Source organism: Salmo salar, chromosome ssa03, assembly GCF_905237065.1.
Source record: "Salmo salar chromosome ssa03, Ssal_v3.1, whole genome shotgun sequence".
NCBI classification, from domain to species: domain Eukaryota; kingdom Metazoa; phylum Chordata; class Actinopteri; order Salmoniformes; family Salmonidae; genus Salmo; species Salmo salar.
The window spans coordinates 71,353,856-71,380,353 of NC_059444.1; the positions used below are offsets into that span (position 1 = coordinate 71,353,856).

The following is a 26,498-nucleotide window of genomic DNA, read 5'->3' on the forward strand; positions in this document are numbered from 1 at the left end:
TAATCATCTGAATAGATATGGTCCTGAATAGTTCTTCCTAAGGATCATCTCTGGGTCATAAGTTGTTTACGATTGCAATGAGAATCACAATGTATTATTCAAGAAGACAACGCTTCAGAATGTGCTGCACATAAAGAAGGTAAAGCGGTCAGATGATGCGGATGCTACGCTACAGGACTGTTTTGCTAGCACAGACTGGAATATGTTCTGTAATTCATCCAATGGCATTGAGGATAATACCACCTCAGTCACCGGCTTCATCAATAAGTGCATCGATGATGTCATCCCCACAGTGACCATACGTACACAGCCCAACCAGAAGCCATGGATTACAGGCAACATCCACACTGAGCTAAAGGCTAGAGCTGCCGCTTTCAAGGAGCGGGACACTAATCTGGATGCTTATAAGAAATCCCGCTATGCCCTCAGAAAAACCATCAATCAGGCAAAGCGTCAATACAGGACTATGATTGAATCCGACTACACCGGCTATGAAGCTCGTCGGATGTGGCAGGGCTTATATTACGGACTACAAAGGGAAACCCAGCCGCAAGCTGCCCAGTGACGCGCCTACCAGACGAGCTAAATGCCTTTTTTGCTTGCTTCGAGGCAAGCAACACCGAAGCATGCATGAGTGCACCAGCTGTTCCGGATGACTGTGTGATCACGCTCTCTGTAGCCAATGTGAGCAAGACCTTTAAACAGGTCAACATTCACAAGACCGCAGGGCCAGACGGATTACCAGTGTGTGTACTCAGAGCATGCGCGGACCTGCAAGTGTCTTCACTGACATTTTCAACCTCTCCCTGACCGAGTCTGTAATACCTACATGTTTCAAGCAGACCACCATAGTCCTTGTGCCCAAGAATGTGAAGGTAACCTGCCTAAATGACTACCGCCCCGTAGCACTCACGTCAGTAGCCATGAAGTGATTTGAAAGTCTGGTCATGGCTCACATCAACATCATCCCGGAAACCCTAGACCCACTCCAATTTGCATACCGCCCCAACAGAGCCACAGATGACGCAATCTCAATCGCACTCTACACCACCCTTTCCCACCTGGACAAAAGGAACACCTATGTGAGAATGCTGTTAATTTACTACAGCTCAGCGTTCAACACCATATTGCCCACAAAGCTCATCACTAAGCTAAAGACCCTGGGACTAAACACCTCCCTCTGCAACTGGATCCTGGACTTTCTGATGGGCCGCCCCAGGTAGTAAGGGTAGGCAACAACACACAACACCGGGAACCCATCAGGGGTGCGTGCTCAGTCCCCTCATGTACTCCCTGTTCACCCATGACTGTGTGGCCAAGCACGACTCCAACACCATCATTAAGTTTGCTGATGATACAACAGTGGTAGGCCTGATCACCGACAACGATGAGACAGCCTATAGGGAGGAGGTCAGAGACCGGGCAGTGTGGTGCCAGGACAACAGCCTCTCCCTCAATGGGAGCAAGACAAAGGAGATGATCGTGGACTACAGGAAAAGGAAGTCTGAACAGGCCCCCAATAACATCGACGGGGCTGTAGTGGAGCGTGTCGAGAGTTTCAAGTTCCTTGGTGTCCACATCACCAACAAACTATGGTCCAAAAACACCAAGACAGCTGTGACGAGGGCACGACAACACATTTTCTCCCTCAGGAGACTGAAAAGATTTGGCATGAGTCCCCAGATCCTCAAAAGGTTCTACAGCTGCACCATCAACACCATCCTGACCGGTTGCATCACCGCCTGGTATGGCAACTGCTCGGCATCTGACTGTAAGGCTCTACAGAGGGTAGTGTGTACAGCCCAATACTACACTGGGGCCAAGCTTCCTGCCATCCAGGACCTACACTACCGTTCTAAAGTTTGGGGTCTCTTAGAATTCTTTTGTCCATTAAAATAACATCAAATTGATCAGAAATACAGTGTAGACATTGTTAATGTTGTAAATGACTATTGTAGCTGGAAACGTCAGATTTTTTGTATTGAATATGGCATATGGCATATGGAGGCCCATTATCAGTAACCATCACTCCTGTGCTCCAATGGCAGGTTGTGTTAGCTAATCCAAGTTTATCATTTTAAAATGCTAATTGATCATTAGAAAACCCTTTTGCAATTATGAAAACTGTTCTGATTAAAGAAGCAATAAAACTGGCCTTCTTTAGACCAGTTGAGTATCTGGAGCCTCAGCATTTGTGGGTTCGATTACAAGCTGAAAATGGCCAGAAACAAATACCTTTCTTCTGAAACTCGTTAGTCTATTCTTGTTCTGAGAAATGAAGGCTATTCCATGCGAGAAATTTTCAAGAAACTGAAGATCTCGAACAACACAGTGTACTACTCCCTTCACAGAACCCCGCAAACTGAATAGAAAGAGGAGTGGGAGGCCCCGGTGCACAACTGAGCAAAAGGACAAGTACATTAGAGAGTCTAGTTTGAGAAACAGATGCCTCAAAAGTCCTCAACTGGCAGCTTCATTAAATAGTACCCGCATAACACCAGTCTCAACGTCAACAGTGAAGAGGCGACTCTGGGATGCTGGCCTTCTAGGCAGAGTTGCAAAGAAAAAGCCATATCTCAGACTGGCGAATAAATAGAAAAGAGTAAGATGGGAAAAAGAACACAGACACTGGACAGAGGAACTCTGCCTAAAAGGCCTGCATCCTGGAGTCGCCTTTTCACTGTTGACGTTGAGAATTGGTGTTTTGCGTGTACTATCTAAACTTGGATTAGCTAACACAGCGTGCCACTGGAACACAGGAGTGATGGTTGCTGATAATGGGCCTTTGTACGCCTATGTAGATATTCCATTAAAAATATGTCGTTTCCAGCTACAATAATCATTTGGGGTGGCAGGGTAGCCTAGTGGTAGAGTGTTGAACTAGTAACTGAAAGGTTGCAACTTCAAATCCCCGAGCTGACAAGGTACAAATCTGTCGTTCTGCCCCTGAACAAGGCAGTTAACCCACAGTTCCTAGGCTGTCATTGAAAATAAGAATTTGTTCTTAACTGATTTGCCTAGTTAAATAAAGGTTACAGGCTGGATTGTAATCAGATTTCAGATACTTCTGAAAAACTACATGATTACTTATTGGATTACATTTAAATTCAAAAAGGATGTTTGCAACAACAAAAAAAGACACTATGAAACCTTTCTGTTCTCAATGACATTCAATTGAAAAGAGGTGCAAGTTGAAGTTTATTCCACCTGAGCGAGTGTTGACCACAAGTCAGAGACCACTATGATGACACACCAAATGTGTTTGACCCTTTTTGTCTTCTTCGAATGATTCTTAGGGGGAAAGTAATTGAAAAGTAACTGAAAGTAATCCAATTACATTACTGAGTTTGGGTAATCCAAAAGTTCCATTACATATTAATTAATCACTGTATTTCTGATCAATTTGATGTTATTTTAATGGACAACAAATGTGATTTTCTTTTCAAAAACAAGGACATTTCTAAGTGACCCCAAACTTTTGAACGGTAGTGTATATACTAGGCGGTGTCAGAAGCCATAGACTGTTCTCTTTGCTACCGCACAGCAAGCGGTACTGGAGCGCCAAGCCTAGGTCCAAAAGGCTCCTTAACAGCTTCTACCCCCAAGCTATAAGACTGCTAAATAATTAATCAAATGGCCACCCGGACTATTTACATTGACCACCCCCCACCACTGTTTATTATCTATGCAGTCACTTTACCCCTACCTACATGTACAAATTACCTCGACTAACCTGTACATTGACTCGGTACCAGTATCCCCATATACAGCATCGTTATGTAATTTTATTGTGTTCATTTTTATTTTATTTTTTACTTTGTAATTATTTTCTTAACTCTATTTCTTGAACTGCTGGTTATTTTTTATCTATTTAACTAGGCAAGTCAGTTAAGAACAAATTCTTATTTACAATGACAGCCTACACCGGTCAAACCCGGACGACGCTGGGCCAATTATGTACCGCCCTATGGGACTCCCAATCACGGCCAGATGTGATACAGCTTGGATACAAACCAGGGACTGTAGTGACACCTCTTGCATTGAGATGCAGTGCCTTAGACCGCTGCGCCACTAGGGCTTGTAGGTAAGTGCTTCACGGTAAGATCTACACCTGTTGTATTCAGCGCATGTGACATATACAATTTGATTTGATTTAATGTTGTAGCTAGGCATTGTCTTACGTCAGATAGCGCGTTGATTCCGCCTGCAGGGACGAGCGTCGAAAAGGAGTGACGCCATCTGACGTAAGACAAGGGTAGCTAGATTGCCTTGATTTTCATGACCAAGCAGCTTGTCAACTATAAACGGACAGGTGCATTCCTTCTTCATCACAATTAAAACATGCTGCTCATCACATGGCCACCTTGAGGGTGGAACAGAGATTTGGCTCAGAATGTTAGGGTGTTTGTGTCTCTTAAGTTTACAAATGAAAGAATTCTGGAAGTGGAAGAGGCACTGAATTCAGGCTTAATTATCCCATAACTTCTTAAATCAACCTTTCACATGATGCCAGTGTTTGGGTAGATAAGACAGATTCATCTTTGTCTACCTCTGGCTGTCTTCCTTCCTCAGGAGCAAGCTTATCTCTTCACACTATCTCTGGACAGATGCCACACCATCTTGTGATTGGCTCCCACTCATTCTGGCGTTTACCATTAAGGGGAAAATGTGCATGGGCTATGTAGCAACACATTTTGGCAATGTATCATACAGTATTATATCCACGGTTGAGGAGTTATTGATTACCTGTTAAAAGTTACATGTAATCTGATTACCTTTTTGTTTTCTTTACATCACCAGCAAAAATATTGTTTACATTTTTTTTTAATTTAACCTTTATTTAACTAGGCAAGTCAGTTAAGAACAAATTCTTATTTACAATGACGGCCTACACCGGCCAAACCAGGACAACGCTGGGCCAATTGTGTGCCGCCTTATGGGACTCCCAATCACGGCCGGTTGTGTTACAGCCTGGATTGTAATCAGATTTCAGAAACTTTTGAAAAACTACATGATTACTTATTGGATTACATTTAAATTAAAAAAGGATGTATGCAACAACAACAAAAAGACACTATGAAACCTTTCTGTTCTCAATGACATTCAATTGAAAAGAGGCGCAAGTTTAAGTTTATTCCACCTGAGCGAGTGTTGACCACAAGTCAGAGACCACTATGATGACACACCAAATGTGTTTGACCCTTTTTGTCTTCTTTGAATGCTTCTTAGGGGGAAAGTAAATGAAAAGTAACTGAAAGTAATCCAATTACATTACTGAGTTCGGGTAATCCAAAAGTTCCATTACATATTTCAATTTTTGACAGGCAATTAGTAACTGTAATAGATTACATTTAGAAAGTAAACTACCCAACCCTGAATTTATATCATAACGAATATACCTGTTAATTTCCTCATCTTTGTGTAACACCAATTCATCTTGATTCATCTGAACCAAACAAACTCATATTTTTGCTTGAGGAAAAGCTTTTTCTTGAAATGGAAACATGTGTTAGCTGGGTAACAAGATGTCAAAACTTGCAGGCCTAAATAATACCATAATGAAGTATGACAGTTTCCTCTTCTCAGTTCCAGGTAGACAGTGTGTGAAGACAAGAGCAAGGACAGCTGTGTCAACTTGAACAGCCTCAGAGGCCCACGCATGTGTCAGGGCTACATGTGGGCCCACAGGGAAATCAAAGCAGGGGAGGGATACGTGCAAGCGGAAGGCTAGTGAACTCTAAGTGCTGAGATCTGACACAATGAGATCTGTAGCGCCGGACCACCTGCGGTAATTGTGCCGAAGAAGAGATAGGAGACATTTGTTTGATCTGCTGGATATAATCTTTTTTTTACACTCTTAGAAAAAAAGGTGCTATCTAGAACCCTTTTTGGTAGAACCTTGAACCAAAAGGGTTCTACTTGGAACCAAAAAGGGTTCTTCAAAGGGTTCTAGATAGCACCTTTTTTCTAAGAGTGTAGCTGTCTGTCCCACAACCACCAGTGAGAGTTCAGCATGCTGACACCACCAGCCTGCTACAGCTTATGCTATTTTAGCTGGAGTTTTGTGTATTCCAAGGTAACCCTATTGGACCGACATCCGACACAAACATAACTGTATCACACGCAAATAGTACATGTACATACACTTTAAGCAGAGATAATGTAACTCCTAAAGACTGCCAGTTGTTCTACTGAATCTGTCCCGTCTTTAACTGTTTTTCAGATAAACTCCCCCAGACGTGTCTTCAAATGAGTACTGCTACTACATCTACAATTAGATCACCATTCCACAAGGTGATACAAATTAACCACTGGTCTTAACACAGAATGTATTCTAAGGCGTTTTCTATGTATGCCTCTTTCTCCTTTTGAGATTAAACAGTTAGAATCATGCTTTCCTTTTTCTGAAAAGAAATTAGCTATCTCTCAATAGATTCTATGCAGCAAACATCCAGACAGACTCAGTGTGTGGTAAATCTCTAGTTCAATAGTTGGCATTGAGTGTTGGCCACACAACGTCTACGAGTCTCCCCATCTCCCTCAATATGATATTTTAATATCAATTTAAGGGCCTTATTGGCATGAGAAACATATGTTTACATTGCCAAAGCAAGTTAAATATATAAAACAAAAGTGAAATAAACAATAAAAAATTTACAGTAAACATTACATTTACAAAAGTTCCAAAAGAATAAACACGTTTCAAATGTCATAATATGTCTATATACAGTGTTGTAATGATGTGCAAATAGAGTACAAAAGGGAAAATAAATAAACATACATATAGGTTGTATTTACAATGATGTTTGTTCTTCACTGGTTGCAGGTCACACATCTTGCTGCTGTGATTGCACACTGTGGTATTTCACCCAATAGATTGTTTTCAAATTATTTGTGGGTCTGTGTAATCTGAGGGAAATATGTGTCTCTAATATGGTCATACATTTGGCAGGAGGTTAGGAAGTGTAGCCCAGTGTACACCTCATTTTGTGGCCAGTGTGCACATAGCCTATCTTCTATTGAGAGCCAGGTCTGCCTTCGGGCTGCCTTTCTCAATAGCAAGGCTATGCTCACTGAGTCTGTACATCGTCAAAGATTTCCTTAATTTTGGGTCAGTCACAGTGGTCAGGTATTCTGCCACTGTATTCTCTCTTTTTCGGGCCAAATAGCATTCTAGTTTGCTCAGTTTTTTTGTAAATTCTGTCCATTGTGTCAAGTAATAATTGTTTTGTTTTCTCATGATTTGGTTGTGAAGAGCCCCAGGACTATCTTGCTTAGGGGACACTTCTCCAGGTTTATTTCTCTGTTGGTGATGGCTTTGTTATGGAAGGTTTGTGAATTGCTTCCTTTTAGGTGGTTATAGAATTGAACAGCTCTTTTCTGGATTTTGATCATTAGCGGGTATCGGCCTAATTCTGCTCTGCATGCATTATTTGTTTTTTTACGTTGTACACAGAGGATATTTTTAGCAGAAATCTGCATGCAGTCTCAATTTGGTGTTTGTCCCATTTTGTGAATTATTGATTGATGAGCAGACCCCAGACCTCACAACCATAAAGGGCAATGGGTTCTTTAACTGATTTTAGTATTTTTAGCCAGATCCTAATTGGTATGTCAAATGTTATGATCCTTTTGATGGCATAGAAAGCCCTTCTTGCCTTGTCTCTCAGATTGTTCACAGCTTTGTGGAAGTTACCTGTGGCGCTGATGTTTAGACCGAGGTATGTATAGTTTTTGTGTGCTCTAGGGCAACGGTGTCTAGATGGAATTTGTATTTGTGGTCCTGGGAATTTTTCATTTTATTTTAGCCCAACAAGCTGTTTTTAAAACAACTTTGCAAGACAGGCAATTTACTGTTAAAGAACTGATACACAGTTCTTCACTGGCGAGGCTGGTCTTGATCTGCTGGTATGAAGAGGGAAGATGGATAACGAGGTGTTTTCACAGCATGTAGTCAAAAAACACAAGGCTCTCCCAGGTCATGGGTGCAATATGCGAATACCTTATTACACTGTCTTGGAGGCTGGAAGACACATAAAGCAATGAATCATAAGTAGACAACGGTTTAACCCAAAAAGGTAATGATATCCATGATACTGTAGCAACAGATCCAAGATGAGACTGTAATATGTTCTGCCCATTACTCATGTCATAATGAATCAATAAACTATGCAAGAGCATAGACCATCAATTTCTGTTAAGTGCCTCTGTAGACTCGTCCCTAATTTATGTGCTGTCTATCACCTCCGGCCGCATGGCAAATGGCCCAACAAAACAAAAAAGACAATACCCAAGGACTAGTCAGCCCTTCCACCTCTGAAGTGCCAAAATGTATCTCTCTGTTACAGTAACCAGAAGACTGATTATTTAAATGTGTGTTAGTGATGCTATTGCTTCCATGTCTGGTATCTATCTAAAACTTGTCCCCTTAGGATAACTCTGATGCTATCTATATGGATGTATGATCTCTGTGGTAACTTGTATCTGGACAGGGTTAACTCTAACTGGTCTATGCAAAGGGTTTTATAGTCTTTAGCAATTCTGCCTTGTCTCCACTGTCTCATCCCACACCCAAGCCTTTAGATGCTGTGACATCCTGTGGAGATTGGGCCTGGGTGATCAGGTTACTGTAACTTCGTATGGTTTCATTGATCAATGGTGGTTGGTTTTGGTTTGAAAGGGTCACACCTTCAAATGTTATAAATGGAATTAAATGCATTTATTCTGCCTCTTATCCTGTATCCTGCCCATGAACTAAGATTGTATGTATGCTTCTCTTGTAAGCTACCCAGGCCTTCAGCTTGAGTAGGCCTGTTATGTTCATGCTTGGCTTTGGTAACACTAGGATCTTCATGCCTAGATAATGCCTTGTAATGCTTGTTAATGCTTTGTAACTTAAGCTTATGCCTTGTACAATATAATAATTCATTTTACAATGTTAAATAAATCTATTTGCCTTTGAAAGAAAATTCTTAGACCTTTCTTGATTGCCTATTACTGTAACTCAACTATAGTTTTGTGCATAAATCTAAATCCTCTTTATGGAGTCAGATAAATACGTTTAATAGGCTAATTACGGGTCGCATGTGAGGAGTGTATATAATATACACATATCAGATATTACCCCACTACACCTCTCTTACCATAAGGTAGGCATGAGAAATGCATCACAATCGGAGTCGCGGTGTGAAAGTATTATCAGGATTATCAACAGCAAGAGAGCCCTACCTACACTACAGTGTCAACAACAAACTATACCATCTTCCAAAAAGACACTCAAATATTGATGTAAAACTGGACTGACTGCTATTATTACTGAACAGAGAGAAAGTTTACTTTTGAAGGGCACATTGAAACTTTAGCAGGACATTTTGAAAATAGGATATTATAGAGTGGTTATTCACCATGCATAAACTGAAGTCCATGGCAATGTCATTAGGGACAGAGTGATATGCTGCTGCTTTAGGGATCACTCAAATACTGAGAAAGCAAGTCAACGTCAGAGCAGTATTAAAAGCTTTCCACTCAATGCACAGCGTTTTTCGTTAAAAGCAAAGGATTTGCAAAAAAGTATTAGGCCCCCTTGCAAGATCATTCAAATTAGGCATCTTCTGCTTTGAATTTTTAAACAATGTTGACAGAGAGAGGGAAGTAGGAGAGAGGGAGAGAGAAAGAGGGAAGGAGGAGAGAGGGAGAGAGAAACAGGGAAGTAGGAGAGAGGGAGAGAGAATTCAGCCAGGGGACTCATCTGATCTCTCTGGTCTTCTAAATCACAAAGCTCAAATAAAGTGGTATTTTGGCAAAGGATTTAATAAGTAAATTAAGGGCATGATTTTATTGACTTGTTTAGAATACTATGTAAGTGTACATTGATAGAAATACATCCTCCATCACTACCTACTGTAATGGACCATGGGCAAAAAGGGGTCGTACAACGTGTACTAAGTACCATGAAATTATTCACTTTTCTGCTCTCACTGTTGGCTGCTGGCCATTCTTTCATCATATATTCCCAACAGTCTTGGGTTTGAATAAGAAATCAATGCTACAGTCCATCCACCTAAACCTTCTATGGCAGTCTGTCATTTCATGCAAACGTGCTCTCTAAATCTGAAACTTTGTCAAGCCAGCACATCCCCAATCTCTTCCTGCCCCTCTAATCTCCTGTGTTTTGCATTTATGCGGCAGGTACTTTTTGTTGGGTTACTGCTGGTGAATGTAAGAGCACCCTGTCGTTCGTGGCTGCGTGGGGAGAATCCAACTTCATTCACATGCAGGGCCAGGTAACACCAGTGTTGTTCATGTCTCCTGAGGTTTCTCCTACAGACAGTCTGTTAATGCAGCTTCGTCGTGGGGAAGACAGGCTGACCCTGGCCCTGCCACGTGGAATACTAATGCCCTCTGTCATGCAGAGACCCCTTATACACACCTTCTTTCTCTTGTCTTTTCTTTGTGTAGCATTAAAAAGTCTACAAATCTATTTTCACCGTGTTGCAAAGTTATCAAAGATCTGGCTTGGAACTCTGATCTCCATTTCACAGCCTCCCCCTCTCTTTCTTCCTTGCAGGGGAGGGTTCTAGATAGGTCCAGGTTGGATCTTCCTCAGGCGTTAGGATCGACGGAGTAGGATGGAGGGTAATAGATGGATGACAGAGGATGAGGGGTGGAGATGAAGAGCTCGGTATGAGGTGACGGCTGAGTGACAGTCACGTGGGGGTCTCAGGCGAGTCGCCAGGGATGGCTGTCTGCCCACAATTACTGACCTGTCCAGGTGAGCCGTGATGAGTTGGCCAGAACCGTAACCTCCAATTGGAGCAGCTTAAAGTCCCGGTCCTCTTCAGTCATCAAATTTCACAGAAGTCCCCTCAGATTCTCACACTTTGATTCCTTCTGGCAGAGAATAGGGCCCCTCTTTGAATCAGCAGCCAGGCAGAAAATGTGAAGAGAGCAGAGCAGGCTGCATAATTGACTTTGGACTGAGGCGACATTCAAGTCTGCAGAGGTGTATCTGATTGGAGGCTGCCCTCCTGCCCCGTTCTGTTTACGTCTGCTGTCTCCCCTCCCAGACAAAAATAAATGACAAACATTAACAATGAAGTGGCTCCCTGTTTGACGATGTTATATTTTAATGACATTCTCTTTTATCTATGGCTATGTTGGGTAGATAAAGTCACTAGACAAGATAGTTGAATGCAGAGGTGATGGAGAAGCTTCTTTCCTTTATTAGACTTCATTTAGAAATAATCCCTTGAGGGCCTAAACCATATCCACAAATAACCGCTATGAAAAAGAAAGACAAACACCGCACACCTGCCAAAGAAATAACATGCAAATGCTTCTCAGAGAGAGCTAAAACTACTTGTATGGTTAGGGTCAATACCAAAGCCAAATTGGCCCACTAGGGGGCTTTGTCCTGCTAAAAAAACTCAATGCACAGACAGAAACAACCAGACTAGCAAATTAATGATACAATTAAAACGGAAGCTTCAAACTATCTGTGTTTTAAATATACGTGCAATGAATGCGAATGTTGACTGCAGATCCAGTACTTCTTCACGGTCACTTTCTGTCTGACAAATTCTAGTCACAACAAAAGCTGTGAGAGGGAGATTTAGCCTACTCTCTGCCCCACTGCTTGTGATATAGGTGCCCCCAGATAGATTGGGCCATTGTCACTAGAATGGGCCCTAATGGACTGGGCCTGGAAGCATTGACTCTTCAACAGACTGCTTTACACTCCAGAAAATACGATAATCACCTGTCTGTTGAGCCCACTAAGCCCAGAAAAACACTCACGTTACATTCAACTGAGAGTTAAAGCACTTGTCTTATCTACAAAAGGAAGGAGTCTTCTTGATATGTATGCCACACCCTTACACATTCAGCAATGCCTTTTTTGTTGCTGTTTCAGGAAATGCTAAAGGAAAACCTGATAGAAACGTATTGGGAGTACAATTAACAGACACAGAAGTCCCCCAGATTTTCATCTAGAACCTGTTTATTAATCATTCAAGACCCAGCTAATATTCTAATGGCAATCCATCTGATTGCAGGTTGTGTTGGAAAAGGTCTGCAGTATTCCAACAATTGTGTGCCTCTGACATGACATATTGCACAGGGCTAAGTATCCTGTTTCCTGTGAGATGTAGGGTACAGTAAGCCTCAGAACTCCAAAGCTCCCGTTTCAGTTCTCTCTCCAGGTAGAACTTGTCATGTCTCACTTGGGTAACACACACAGACACACTATACTGGAGCTGTGTCATAGGGGGATAAGACCGACGGCCTGAAATAGCCTCCTTGAAGACACGAGACAAAATGTATACACACACTTCTTATTCAGTAAAGACTTGCATTACAGAGATAGGGTGGCTGGTAGCCAAGCGGTTAAGAGTGTTGGGCCAGTAACCGAAAGGTTGCTGGTTTGAATCCCAGAGCCAACTAGGTGAGAAATGTGCCCTTGAGCAAGGTGCTTTACCCTAATTGCTCCTGTAAGACTGTCTTGATAGAATTGTCTGCTCAAATGTAAATACTAGCTTTCTGGAACCCTAATGACGGACTATTGTGGCTCACCACTGCATCATGTCTGCTATTCATAATTTTAGGAGTGTTTTGTAATTATGCGCCATTGATGATTGGCCCCTCTCATGGGTGAATTCCCTGAGCCTATATGTGCCATTACCTTGTGTTGAGTAGATTTTCATGGTTACCGCTCCCTCAAGTGGTAAATGGAAATAATGACTCTACATCACTCTCTCTCACGATGCCACTGCAGGATTGGAGCAGACATTAAGCTGCAATGACTTGCAAGTCATATTGGTATTGTGAAGTGTGAGATTCGCCGCAAGACAATTTTGCTACTTCATTGAAGCACAGGTTAGGAAATCTCATATCCACTCGTATTTTGGGAACGAGAGTAAAGATGTCATTGTGTAGAGTCTTAGGCTCATAGTATTATACCTCTCCAGACAGACTCAGAAATACAATACTTCAAATGAGCTCAAAATTATAACACAGAGATATTGACTAAATTCTTACTCCCAGAGTATATTTGATACCTCAGTTTTCTAGTTGAGTTTTTTTTAAATCATATGGGGAGACACTACTCTGAGTAATGCCACATAATGCATCATGGGGTGGCAGGTAGCCTAGTGGTTTGAGCGTTGGGCCAGTAACTGAAAAGTTGCTAGATCAAATCTCGAGCTGACAAGGTAAAAATCTGTTGTTCTGCTCCTGAACAAGACAGTTAACCCACTGTTCCTAGACTATCATTCCTAGACCGTCACTGACTTGCCTAGTTACAACAAAAATGATACCAATCATCTGAAAGGAAAGTAGGATAACAGACTTTGGGCAGTTCCAACATCATGAATTATCACTGGCCCTTCAAATGGCAACACAACAAGTCTGAGATAATCACCTAGTCCTCTAGGTGGAGAATGATCAATGTGGAAAGATCAATACCCAATTGAAATGCAAATGTTACCCAAGGGACATGTAGACAAAGTGGCCAGCACTGGACAGGGGTTCATGACTGGCATCAGCTGTTCTCTGTAGGGGTTTTAGTAAACCAATGCAAATTCAACCTTAGTAAACTCTGTGAACATATTCACACAAAAGAGCTGGGACAGAAAACTCTGGCATTACACTACTGTTCACAATAGTTATCAGACTGGCAAGTCTAACAGAAAACAGGACTTTTATTTTAACCTAGTCAGTTAAGAACAAATTCTTATTTACAATGACAGCCTACCGGGGAACAGTGGCTGAGCTGACAAGGTAAGCCTTATGGGACTGCCTTGTTCAGGGGCAGAACGACATATTTTTACCTTGTCAGCACGGGATTCGATCCAGCAACCTTTCAGTTACTTGCCCAATGCTCTAACCACTAGGCTACCTGCTGCTCCAAGAGAGCATATACATTCCTCACTCCCTCATGACTGCACGGCCAGGCACGACTCCAACACCACCATTAAATTAGCTGATGACACAACAGTGGTAGGCCTGATCACTTACAACAACGAGACAGCCTATTGGGAGGAGGTCAGAGACCTGGCCGTGTGGTACCAGGACAACAACCTCTTCCTCAACGTGATCAAGACAAAGGAGATGATTGTGGACTACAGGAAAAAGGGGACTGAGCATGCCCTCATTCTCATCGACGGGGCTGCAGTGGAGCAGGTTGGCAGCTTCAAGTTCCGTAGTGTCCACATCACCAACAAACTAACATGGTCCAAGCACACCATGGCAGTCGTGAAGCGGGCACGACAAAACCTATTCCCCCTCAGGAGACTGAAAACATTTGGCATGAGTCCTCAAAAGGTTCTACAGCTGCACCATTGAGAGCATCCTGACTGGTTGCATCACTGCCTGGTATGGCAACTGCTCGACTGCAAGGCACTACAGAGGGTAGTGCGAACGACCCAGTACATCCCTGGGGCCAAGCTCCCTGCCATCCAGGATCTCTATAGCAGGCGGTGTCAGAGGAAAGCCACCCTAGTCATAGACTGTTTTCTCTGCTACCACACAGCAAGTGGTACCGGAGCGCCAACTCTAGGCCCAAAAGACTTCTAAACAGTTCTACCCCCAAGCCATAAGACTCCTGAACATCTTGTCAAATGGCTACCCAGACTACTCACATTGCCCCTCCCCTCCCCTCTTTACGCCACTGCTACTCTCTGTTGTTATAATCTATGCATAGTCACTTTAATAACTCTAACTACATGTACATATTACCTCAACTAACAGGTGCCCCCGCACATTGACTCTGTACCGCCACCCCCCTGTATATATTGTTATATTTTTACTGCTGCTCTTTAATTACTTGTTACTTTTATCTCTTATTCTTATGCATATTTTTTGAAACTGCACTGTCGGTTAGGGGCTCGTAAGTAAGCATTTCACTGTAAGGTCTACTACACCGGTTGTATTCGGCGCATGTGACTAATACAATTTGATTTGATTTAGTTGGTGCATTTAGTGTAGGCAAATGATCTCATCCGCAGTGAATTACAGTCAACACTTCATGTCATTTGAGAGACTGACCAGTAAAAAGTCTTTGAAATGGAAGGTGGTGAGGCTGTGGCCCTTCCTCTCTCAGACAGCTTCCAGTAGGTCATTGTTGGCCCATCTATAGAATAATAAAACAATGACAGCTCGATACAGCCACCATGTGGAGGGACAGTACTGCATCACACTAGAGTATAGGCTACTGTGCTCTCTGGTATAGACAAAGAGCTGAGATACAGGCACCATATGGAGGGACAGTACTGCATCACACTAGAGTATAGGCTACTGTGCTCTCTGGTATAGACAAAGAGGCACTCAGTTATCCATCATTCTTTGTACATACTGTACAGGGATCAGAGGCAACAGGTGGGAGGAGCTGTAAGAGGACAGGCTCATTGTAATGGCTGGAATGCAATTTTTGGAATGGAGTCAAACATGTTTTCATGTGGTTTCCAAACAGGATGTTTCCATATATTTGATGTGTTTCACACCATTCCATTCCAGCCATTACAATGACCCCGTCCTCCTATAGCTCCTTCCACCAGCCTCCTCTGATAGGGATCCATTTAGATTGAACTGTCAGCTGCAAACTCCACCTGTCAGTAAAGTTGCAGTAGCCCCATTAATTAGTATCTAAGCGGCCCTAACTTTATTCTGATTACTGCAATAAATATTACATCAATACATAATTGTCACACAGAGAGAGCATGCTGCTGGCACAGTGCTTTAGGGGGTCTTGTCTCACTGAAAGATCAGGACTGTTTTTGATGGATATCACTGTTTAATTTTTCATGTTTCAGGCTAGAACAATAGCACATTTTGTATTTCATATAAATGATTTACAAAAAGGAAAAAAACAGTTAATCTGGTTCGTGAAGCTTTATATCATATTCATACCATCACACAGCACTCCTAGTCCATCATCTATGATGAAATGCAACCTCAACCTTTGCCAATAACTGTTAAGCAACGAGTGACCATGGTGCTGTATGACTTATGTAATACTACTTATCCATGTGTGACAACTTCACTAAATTCCTTTGTTTGGATGCAACTTTTAAGGGTGTTTTAATAGGACATAAACGTTTTATGAGTTGTTCACAATATGTTGCGAGAAAACAACAGGCCAATACCATGAAGCATGATTGACATTGATTTTGCATTTAAAAATTAAAGTAAAGTCTATGTTAATTACATGTTTTATATACACAACAATGGTAATGACAGGAAAAACAGAAATGCTTTATTCACAAGCGATGAAGGCAGCCAGTCCAGCCAAATGAAAATCTCGTATTTTACAGAGCATCCCTCATGCAAGTTTCTCATAAAAAAATAATTTAAATAAAGCAAACTCAGTAAAATAACAGTCATTTGATTTCCACTAATCTCTGGTGTAACCCAAAGCTATGGTCAGGGTCTTAGTTTGTTTTGAGTCTCTTACTTCCTGCGTCCTGTGTTGGTTCCTCTGGCTCTCGCTTGGCACCTTTGACCGTCTCGCCTTCATTGGGTATCCTCTGCTCTTCGTTGCTTTCAGCAATGACTCCTTTCATCTGTTTAAGCTCCCTCCTCCCTCTCCTCTCCTCCATCTCTCCGATCTCCTCGGCAAACAGGGCTTTGAGGGGCGGGATGAGTCTGGGGAGGATTCTAAAATCTCCAAACCGAATCTGAGGAGAGACAGGGAAGATAGATCACTCAGAGGAGGTCTTTCAACATACCCAGCGTCCTCTGAGGCAGCTGGAGATGTATCTCTGATGGGAGTCTAACACACTCTGAATGTTACCTTAAAATGCTACCTCTAGATTTAAACTGAAGTTGTCCGAGAGTATTCTACCTGGACTAGGGACATCGTCTGATCATACCATAGTGAATCATGGTCCTAATTCACTCTGAGGCTACACATATCCAGTGGAAAAGTACATTTCAGATGTGCAGAACCTGCATAAACATTTCAATGTTGCTATGCTTAACAAGTGGACTAAAGTACACCATTCACCACTCACTTACCCTCATGTGGTCAAAAGATATTCCCACTCTGTCGTTGAAGTCCTCACTGAAGAGGGGGATCTTGGCATAGCGCTGGCTGAAGTGGTTCAGCATGATGAACTCAGCATTCATCTTCATGCCAATACCGATGGCCTGGGAGGTGGTACTGTCATTTTGGGAGGCAAGCAGAGAAGCATGATGCTACTCTGCTACTATTATAAGAGTAATTACCAGACTTAACCCCATGGTATGACTTTCAAGTTGTTTTCAATACGAGATGGAGCTCTTTAACCAAAGTCACTGAAATTCCAGCTAGAAGGCAGAAGTGCCTTCATTACCTCCAATACAGAGCTCCAAAAATCAATGGCAATCTCAGAGAAGAATGCAGCCAGTTACAATGCCCTCTAAAAATGACTGGCTTCTCAAAAGCTCATTGAGTTTCTTTGTCAGCTGAAAAATGGCACTAGTCTATTTCTGTTTACCTTCAATGCATGTCATATTTTCACACTTAGGGCTGGATTCAATCAGTATCACAGAAGTATCAGGGAAGATATGCATTATGGCTCGATTGAAATTTAAAGGCAATGTCTCCGCGTTTGCGGAGACTGCATTCACGATAAACACTGCATATGTCGACTCAATCAGAAACGTTTTTACGCAGATCTTCCGCGATATTGAATCCAGCCCAAGAAAGATAGTTTTCTAATAGAATAACGAAGGACACCTCTGAAGAGAAGCACCATACTAGATCCATCTACTAACCTATGTCTCTTCTCCACAGCCTCGTCCTCCAATCCATCTTCCAATGTGGCTTCATGAATAAGTAAAGTTGCATTCTTTCCTTTGAAAACACAATGACAAACATGAATCACACGACTGCTGCATGGCGCAGCACTTCCAGCCTCTCTTCCTCTCCCAGAGGAAATCAATCACACAGCTCTGTGTAATAAACCATCAGCCAGCCCTGCTTGTCTGGCACACCCAGGCCTCTATAATGAACAGTCATGGGATATAGCCAGGCTCTCTCTGGGAGTCTTCAGCTGGATCACACCCAGTCAAACAATTTAAAAAGAGACAATGAAGTGGGATCCCACAGGAACTATGTGGGAGACCTTGTGATTCATAGCGAACTTTGGAACCGATCGATAGCATTAAGCAATATCTGGTAAATGATGCCAGACAGCATAGAGCTTGGATGACAGGTTCAGATCAGACTGACTACTGTAGATGTCTAGTCCATTAACAGTAATCTATATGTATATCATACCACCAGCAACTGTGTAGAGGATACACTCTGGGTCCAAAATTCGAGTATGGCTCTGTGGAATGCACGCAACGGCAAATCAAATGGCATTGGTGAGTATTTACCATTTGATCCGGACGTCACAAGTGTGGTTCATAGAGTGTGTAAATCTTTTCACATCACACAAATTCTGGGAGCTGTACAAACATTACAATTGGGGGCGAGAACTGTTGGTACTGACCCATATGTGCGAGGGCATCGCAGGGCATTGTGTCCCCAGAGAAGACTAGCTGCCAGCCAGACTGGTGAGTGATGCTGCAGGCAAAGGCATTCTTACAGTGACGCACCGGACAAGTCTGGAACTATGAGAGAAACAAAATATATGTATTTAAGCTTTGACGATAGCCTCAATAAACAGTCATTGAACCTAACAAGAGTGTTATGAGTCGTATTGAAGCACGAAGCAGCCTGTTGAAGTCTCCACATACCTTTGCTAAATCAGATTTCTTCAGCAGTGCTTGGATGAATGCCTTGGTTTTGAACTTGGACACCTCAGCCCCCTCACACAGGACTTTGCTAGGGACCATGCTGACACATAGTCAGAATACATCAATATTAGAGACCATGGACATCATATCATCAGGTTTGAAAGCATCAATTGAACAGAGTAAGACGTGTCTTTCCTGACATACTTGACATGGCTGAGGATCTCCTCACAGTGGTCATGGTACTGGTTGAGCCAGGTCATCATCTGGACAGGGCCTATCAGATAGATGGGGCTGAAGGCTTTCCCAAGAGTTGCCTGAACGGTAAAGAGATAAGGACATACATTCATTAAAGTGTTCCATTTTGCATGAATTAAACAGGACTCATCTTCAAATCTGATAAAGGAAAACTCTTTACTGACCAAGGCTCTCTCTCTTTGAAACAGCAAACTCAACAATCCCTGCAAAATAAAGTCATATTCCTTAAAAATGATTTGAAATTACTTTATGCCAGAATATATGCTATAACTCTGTAATAAACAAATATTTATAGGAAAAATAATCCTTACTGTGTGATGGTCCGCGTGCATGTGAGAGATGAACACGGTTGAGATCTTTGCCAGTGTCTCGTCCACAGTGTCCCCATAGTGTCGGCACAGCTGGCCAAAGGTGCCCTCTCCACAGTCCAGCAGCACTGACTGAGTGGCACTGAAGGAGATGGGATATAGCATAAACACAGAGAGAGACAGACATTTATACTGGCTACCTCACACAGACATATCTTTAAGGATTTTATATAGTAATATGAGTCTAACTGAGGGCCATTACCTGATGTTGACCAAGTTGCCACTAACATTCCTGATCTTCATAGGAAGAGCCGATCCAGTTCCTAAAAAGACCACCTCTGGGTATTTTTCTGCCCGCCCTGCAAGAAACACATTGTCATTCGATGCAACACATTCTTCTATGCCACTGAAATTTCAGACGTAAAACTACGATATTCTATCAGACAAAAGGACTACAGGAAACTAAACTCTGTTACTTTCTTAAATGCCCAGAGTGAAATGTTTGCAACTCCATTCAAGAGGAGTAAAGAGAAATTGATGGAGCTTTGTTGGACTGAGCAATGTAACATCTCCCCTTGGGCTTGTAGCCTGACCTGTATCAGAGCAGGGCTCACCAGACAGCACTGCAGCATCAGTCGCACGGAACCGACGGCACTCCTCCACTTCTTGGAGGAAGTTAGGGGCCTCCGCAGCCTCTTTCACAAACTCTTCAGTGTCACAAGAGGGGATGGCATCTCTAATGAATAAGAAACAGTAGAGCACACACACCACTCATCACATAGTGCTGAGAGGGGCAGCGACGCTCTCATTTGACTTTGACAGTGTTTGGCATCTATAAGATCATAGAAGAAATAGTAAGTCACACTTGAAAGTAGTGTTTCATCTGAAATGGTTTTCTTTGACAAAGCAGCCCTTCGTAAGTGGAGACTAATGTCTGGTAAATTGTGGCCTGAAGGACATACTCACCTTTGCCATTCAATCTTGGGTCTGAGCTGGAACTTCAGAAGACACTCGGCTCTGACATTGGGGACATGCAGGGCAGCCTGGGTCTCCTTGAGAAGATCAACAACAGAAGTTTTTACGAAAACAAGAGTAGAAACAGATTAGCACAATACAACGCAAGCTACAAAAGGTTTCCAATGAACACGCTTATCTCTGTGTAACAGCAGGTTACAATGGTGAATAATTAAAGTTCTAGCACTTCACAACTTACCTTTGTTTTATAGTGCTGGAGCTCTGGAAATATCTCTGGATGAATCAGATTGAGCTGAGTTTGAATCTTGTGGCTCCTGACGTTGTGAACAGTGTAAACTTGCTCATTCAGGATCAGGTGCTCCGTGGTAGATGGAAACCTAAAATACAAAAACACACAAAAACATTAAACATGTAGAAAGACCAACAGAAAACAGAGAGACAAGTGAATTGCAGAATATGGAATATGTAAACAGTCTGAAACTGAGTATTACATATGGCTGATTTTGTACCTTTCCATCCATTGCTTGTATTCATCTGTTTTCAGCACAGACTCAGGGCTCATGTGGACTACTAAGGCAGCAGGGTCCTCGGTTCCTCCACGTTGGTATCTGCAGATGAAACAAATAACTCAGAACTTAACTACAATCTCCTAAAGAAGGCCTGAGGAGTAATGACACAGGATGCAGAAGCAGCCGTTGACACATTTGGCCAACTTCGCTCAGGCCATTACCTGCTCAGCTGCTGATGGATGCAGATTGGTTGAACAAACTCCTCAGAGGGACACTCCACAACTATGAAGGCTGGTCCTGGATCAGTGGGAGTGCACACCTCCTCAGGGTGGATCTGTAGGACAACCATCAGGATATCATCAGAAAACAAGACAACGTATCTAACATTTACAATAGCTAATCCAAAATTCCAGAGCCCTAACAATCAACCAAATATAATTGAAGTACCTCTCTTCCTTCGTAGGTAACACTTTTCCCATCCTTCAGAGCTGCAATGAGAGGACCAATAGCTGCAGTGCCTCTGTGGAGAAAGTGCATCAAAAAAGTCATTATCGGCTCAAGTTTGTTGAGCAGGCAAAACTGAATTTGTATTGAAAAATCAACTTACACTGGTAACCCAAGGTTTTTTGCTTGAGCAACCAAGAAGTTCCCCTTCTTAGGATGAAGCTGCAAGTCAAGGACAAAACTTGACATAAATTTCATCAAAATGCAATAATTCAGTATGTCACAGACAATGAGATTGTGTTTCTTACCTTACAAACGAATGCCACAACTAAAGACGGATCCCTTATTGCTCTTGCTTTTCCACCTGAGATGAAAATGCAATGTGAGAAATGGTGCCCTTTGGAGCTCAACATCCTTGAACTAGGGCACTGATGCCCCAGATAGCGCTGCATGCTCCTTTAGTCTCGTGGGTCATCCTTCCCAATCTCTTCCCGTTGACTTGACTATTAGAAGTCTGGATAACTTTAGTATTGAATTTTGCGTTTGAATGGGAGCGCTTCCTGGGTTAACACTTGCATTTGATTGGCTCTGAGTATAAATTTCCTTGTGTTTATTTTTTGTTTTTCCTTCCTTCCTTTGTTCGTCAATATCTTCTCCTACTGTTTGTACAACGTTTTAGCAACCTGTTTTGTATCTTATGCTACCTAGCTTTTTGCAAGTCAGAAACATTTTCAGAAAAACAAGCTGTTTGGAGCTCCATCCTCGCAAAATACTTGATTGGTTTGATAAGCGTCACAAGTTTCCATCTAGACTCCACCGTACTTCACCTCTTTGTATCATCTTCCTGAGAACGTCCCCAGGCTTTCTAACAGTCAGAGTATGCGCAGCCTGGGCTTCCGAGCCCACATGCTCCTAGTCTTACCTGGGCTGGTTGCTCTCTCCTTCCTGCTGTCTGTGCTGGTGTCCTCAAAGTCTTCCGGCCTCCACAGCTCCCTCCTCTGGGGACTACTGGAGGGGCTGCTCCTCCCTGAGTTAGAGGAGCACTTTGGCCCATCCTCTTTGAGCTGGGCTGGTATAATTGGGGTTAAGAGAGTGTCAACTACCAACTTCAGCATGAGAACACAAATATTCACCATTTTACCCGTCATAAACTTAACATGCTTTAAGATAAAGAGTATGAGTAACAGTAAATTACTCAATGCTAAAAACAAATTACAACGGCGATTTTTAGTACTCACCAAATATTGGTATTTGACTAACTGTCATTGTGTCATCTGTGTATTGTTTCTCAGTGTATGGTCGAACAGCTAGCTTGATTTCTTCCAGTGGTCCAGAAAATACTCTGATGGCATTCACATATTTCTCCTAGATCAAGAGGAGGCAATGACATATTAGACTCAGGATACCACAAAAACAGTTGACTCATTACAGACAATCTTTTATACTGCTACAATGTCCACTCACCAGTTGTGGTGGTCCAGAGAGAACAACCTCAGGGACACCAGTGTCTTTCAGTGTCAATATCATCCCTAAACCAGAGAGTACACAGTTTATCACTCCTAAGGACATATGCGGAGACATAGGCTAAGCATGCAATAAGCTTTGACCTATGTCTATCTACAGTCATCTGAAAAAGCAAGTACACCCCCTGGAAAGTGGTCTTTTTTTGTACATATTTGGACAGATGGCTATGTAATCTTCACTTCAACACTATTGACAGATAAAGGTAACCTAATTTAACAAATGACACCGAAAGATCATACTTTGCAATCATTTATTCATCAAAAATCTACAGAAATGCAATTCCATAGTGTAGGAAACATAGTACACTCCTAGCTTCAATAGCTGGTTTTGCCCCTGTTGGCTGAAATAACTTCCTGTAGCCGTTTCTTGCAACTGTCTATGTCTCTTACATCCACTGGGAGGAATTTTTAAATACTCTTCTTTACAGTACTGCTTCAATTTTGTCATGTTTGAGGGCTTTTTATGCATGTACAGCCCCCTTCAAGTCCCCCCACTGTTTTTTGACACAATTGAGATCTGGGCTTTGACTCGGCCATTCCATACCCTCAATTTCTTATTTTTTAGCCATTCTGTTGTAGTTTTGAATCATTGTCCTGTTGCAAGATCCATGTTTGGGTAAGTTTCAGCTTTTTGACAGATGGCCTCACATTCTCCTCAATAATTCTCTGGTACAATATTGAATTCATGGTTGACTCAATAATGGCAAACTGGCCAGGCCCTGAGGCAGCAAAGCAGCCCCAAACTATAATGCCACCACCTCCATGCTTTACGGTCGGTATGAGATTCTTCTGTTCAAAGGCAGTGTTTCATTTTAGCCAAACATGGCATCTGGCATTGCAGCCCAAATTTATTTTTGTGATTTGTTAAATTGGTTTACCTTTATCAATTAATGTGGTTGGAATTTAGCTAAAAAAAATGTGGCCAAATATGTAAAAACAACAAAAAGACCACTTTCTATGGGGTGTACTTACTTTTTCACATGACAGTACACATAGACATAAGCTAATAATGCAATAACCTTTGACCTGTCTATTATCTATGCACAGTTGTTTCCAGGTTGACAGATAACTGACGATGTCAAGTGGCTAGAATAACAAGCAACTTACCTGATAGACCACCAACATTCTCCCAGCTCATTCTAGTGAGGAAAATATTGTCCAAGCGAGCAGCTTTTAACCTGACAAGAGGAACATTGAGATTTATTGAGCCGAGACTGAATTATAGATTTTAGTTGAACATTGACAGGAGGCAATTCAACTTACTTGTGCTCTTGCATCAGCCTCTGTGTTCCCTCACCACAGTTGAACAGGTACCTTCCAGAGAGGAAAAGGGGTCAACAAATATGCTGCAGCCAAGTGCCTTTCTGATGATACCCACTATACAAATATATTTGGCAATGTTACAACAAATTGTCAGACACTCATGTTCACTGGTTAAGTTACCTATTGAACTCAGAGAAGACATAAAGTGATGCGCCATTATCTCGGCTCCCTGCCCCGACGACCTGCGCGTAGACAGTGGCTGGTCCATGCACATCCACTCCACGTTTCCTCTGTTCTCTAGACTTCACATGTCGCAATGTTTCTTTGGGTACTCTGGGTTTCTTTGATCCCCGATGTTGGTTGTCTGTTGTGTTCGTAGACATTGTCCGCAGAAACAGGAAAATAGTCCGGGGAAAACGATGTTCACTGCATGCGAAGCTTTGTAGGCGACCCGTAGATGTATGTCTCACAAATAGCCATGCAATAGATTTACAGGGTAGAGACACTTTAGTCATACTAAACATTCGGTTTAATGGAAGTCAGTTCTGCTCGTCGTACAAGAGAGCAAACGTATCAATAATCATTGCATAATCTTTATGAAAATACAATTTGACCTTATCAACACACATATCATTGAAATATAAACATTCAGTCAGGACTTCAGCGGTTGAGACACGTGATTTGACGCTCAACTGTGTTTCTTCCGGCGTAGATTGATGACGTCTTTATCACGCTCTCGATCATTGGTGTGTTTATTTTGTATTTATTTAACCTATAGCAAAACATGTCAGTTAAGAACAAATCCGTATTTACAATGACGGCCTACCAAAAGGTATCCTGCGGGGACGGGAGCTGGGATTAAACATTTAAAAAATAGAATATAGATATAGGACAAAAAACACATCACAACACTTCATAAAGAGAGACCTAAAACAACAACATAGCAAGGCAGCAACGCATGACAATGATAGCAGCACAAAACATGGAACAACCATTATTGGGCACAGACAACAGCACAAATGGCAAGAAGGTAGAGACAACAATACATCACGCAAAGCAGCCACAACTGTCAGTAAGAGTGTCCATGATTGAGTCTTTGAATTAAGAGATTGAGATAAAACTGTCCAGTTTGAGTGTTTGTTGCAGCTCGTTCCAGTCGCTAGCTGCAGCGAACTGAAAAGACTAGCGACCCAGGGATGTGTGTGCTTTGGGGACCTTTAACAGAATGTGACTGGCAGAACGAGTGTCGTATGGAGGATGAGTGCTGCAGTACATATCTCAGATAGGGGGGAGTGAGGCCAAAGAGAGTTTTATAAAAAAGCATCAACCAGTGGGTCTTGCGATGGGTATACAGAGATGACCAGTTTACAGAGGAGTATATAGTGCAGTGTGATGTGTCCTATAAGGAGCATTGGTGGCAGCCTCCAGTATTTATGCTGCAATAGTTTGTGTCTGGGGCTAGGGTCCGTCTGTTATATCTGGAGTATTTCTCCTCTCATATCCGGTGTCCTGTGTGAATTTAAGTATGCTCTTTCTCTCTAGGACCATGCTTCAGGACTACTGGCCACCCCTCATAGCCTGGTTCCTCTCTAGGTTTCTTCCTAGGTTCCGGCCTTTCTGGGGAGGTTTTCCTAGCCACCATGCTTCTACACCTGCATTGGACTGGCCACCCCTCATAGCCTGGCTCCTCTCTAGGTTTCTTCCTAGGTTCCGGCCTTTCTAGGAAGTTTTTCCTAGCCACCGTGCTTCTACACCTGCATTGCTTGCTGTTTGGGGTTTTAGGCTGGGTTTCTGTACAGCACTTTGTGACATCAGCTGATGTAAGAAGGGCTTTATAAATAAATGTGATTGATTGAAATCAGATGGCCGAATGGTAAAGAACATCTAGCCGCTCGAGAGCACCCTTACCTGTCGATCTATAAATGATGTCTCCGTAATCTAGCATGTGTAGGATGGTCATCTGAATCAGGGTTAGTTTGTCAGCTGGGGTGAAAGAGGAGCGATTACGATAGAGGAAGTCTAGATTTAACTTTAGCCTGCAGCTTTGATATGTGCTGAGAGAAGGACAGTGTACCGTCTAGTCATACTCCCAAGTACTTGTATGAGGTGACTACCTCAAGCTCTAAACCCTCAGAGGTAGTAATCACACCTGTGGCGAGAGGGGCATTCTTCTTACCAAACCACATGGCCTTCATTTTGGAGGTGTTCAGAACAAGATTAAGGGTACAGAATGTTTGTTGGACTCTAAGAAAGCTTTGTTGTAGAGCATTTAACACAAAATCCGGGGAGGGGCCAGCTGAGTATTAATAAATGTGGGAGGTCTCACTGTTGTTTTGCATTGATTTGCAATATAGCAATAAAACAACCAATAAATAAACTGGAATATTTTTGATAAAAGCTAATATCTGACAACGTTCCCTTCAGTAATATAGCAGCGCTTATCAATAGCCTCATATGTAGCAGGCCAGGTAGAGCGATAAATTGTATGGCAAATTCATGAT

At 42.4% G+C, this 26,498-nt stretch overlaps 1 protein-coding gene across 1 annotated transcript; it reads right to left on the reverse strand.

The window, feature by feature from the left end:
* Positions 1 to 21,852: 21,852 nt before the first annotated feature.
* On the reverse strand, positions 21,853 to 24,616 carry rnz2 (Zinc phosphodiesterase ELAC protein 2). The gene is given in 6 exon segments (NM_001141844.1): positions 21,853 to 22,280; positions 22,450 to 22,576; positions 22,676 to 22,740; positions 23,842 to 23,912; positions 23,998 to 24,048; positions 24,178 to 24,616. Coding segments are annotated over 6 exon segments (855 nt in total). The 5' UTR covers positions 24,522 to 24,616; the 3' UTR covers positions 21,853 to 22,083.
* Positions 24,617 to 26,498: the final 1,882 nt, after the last annotated feature.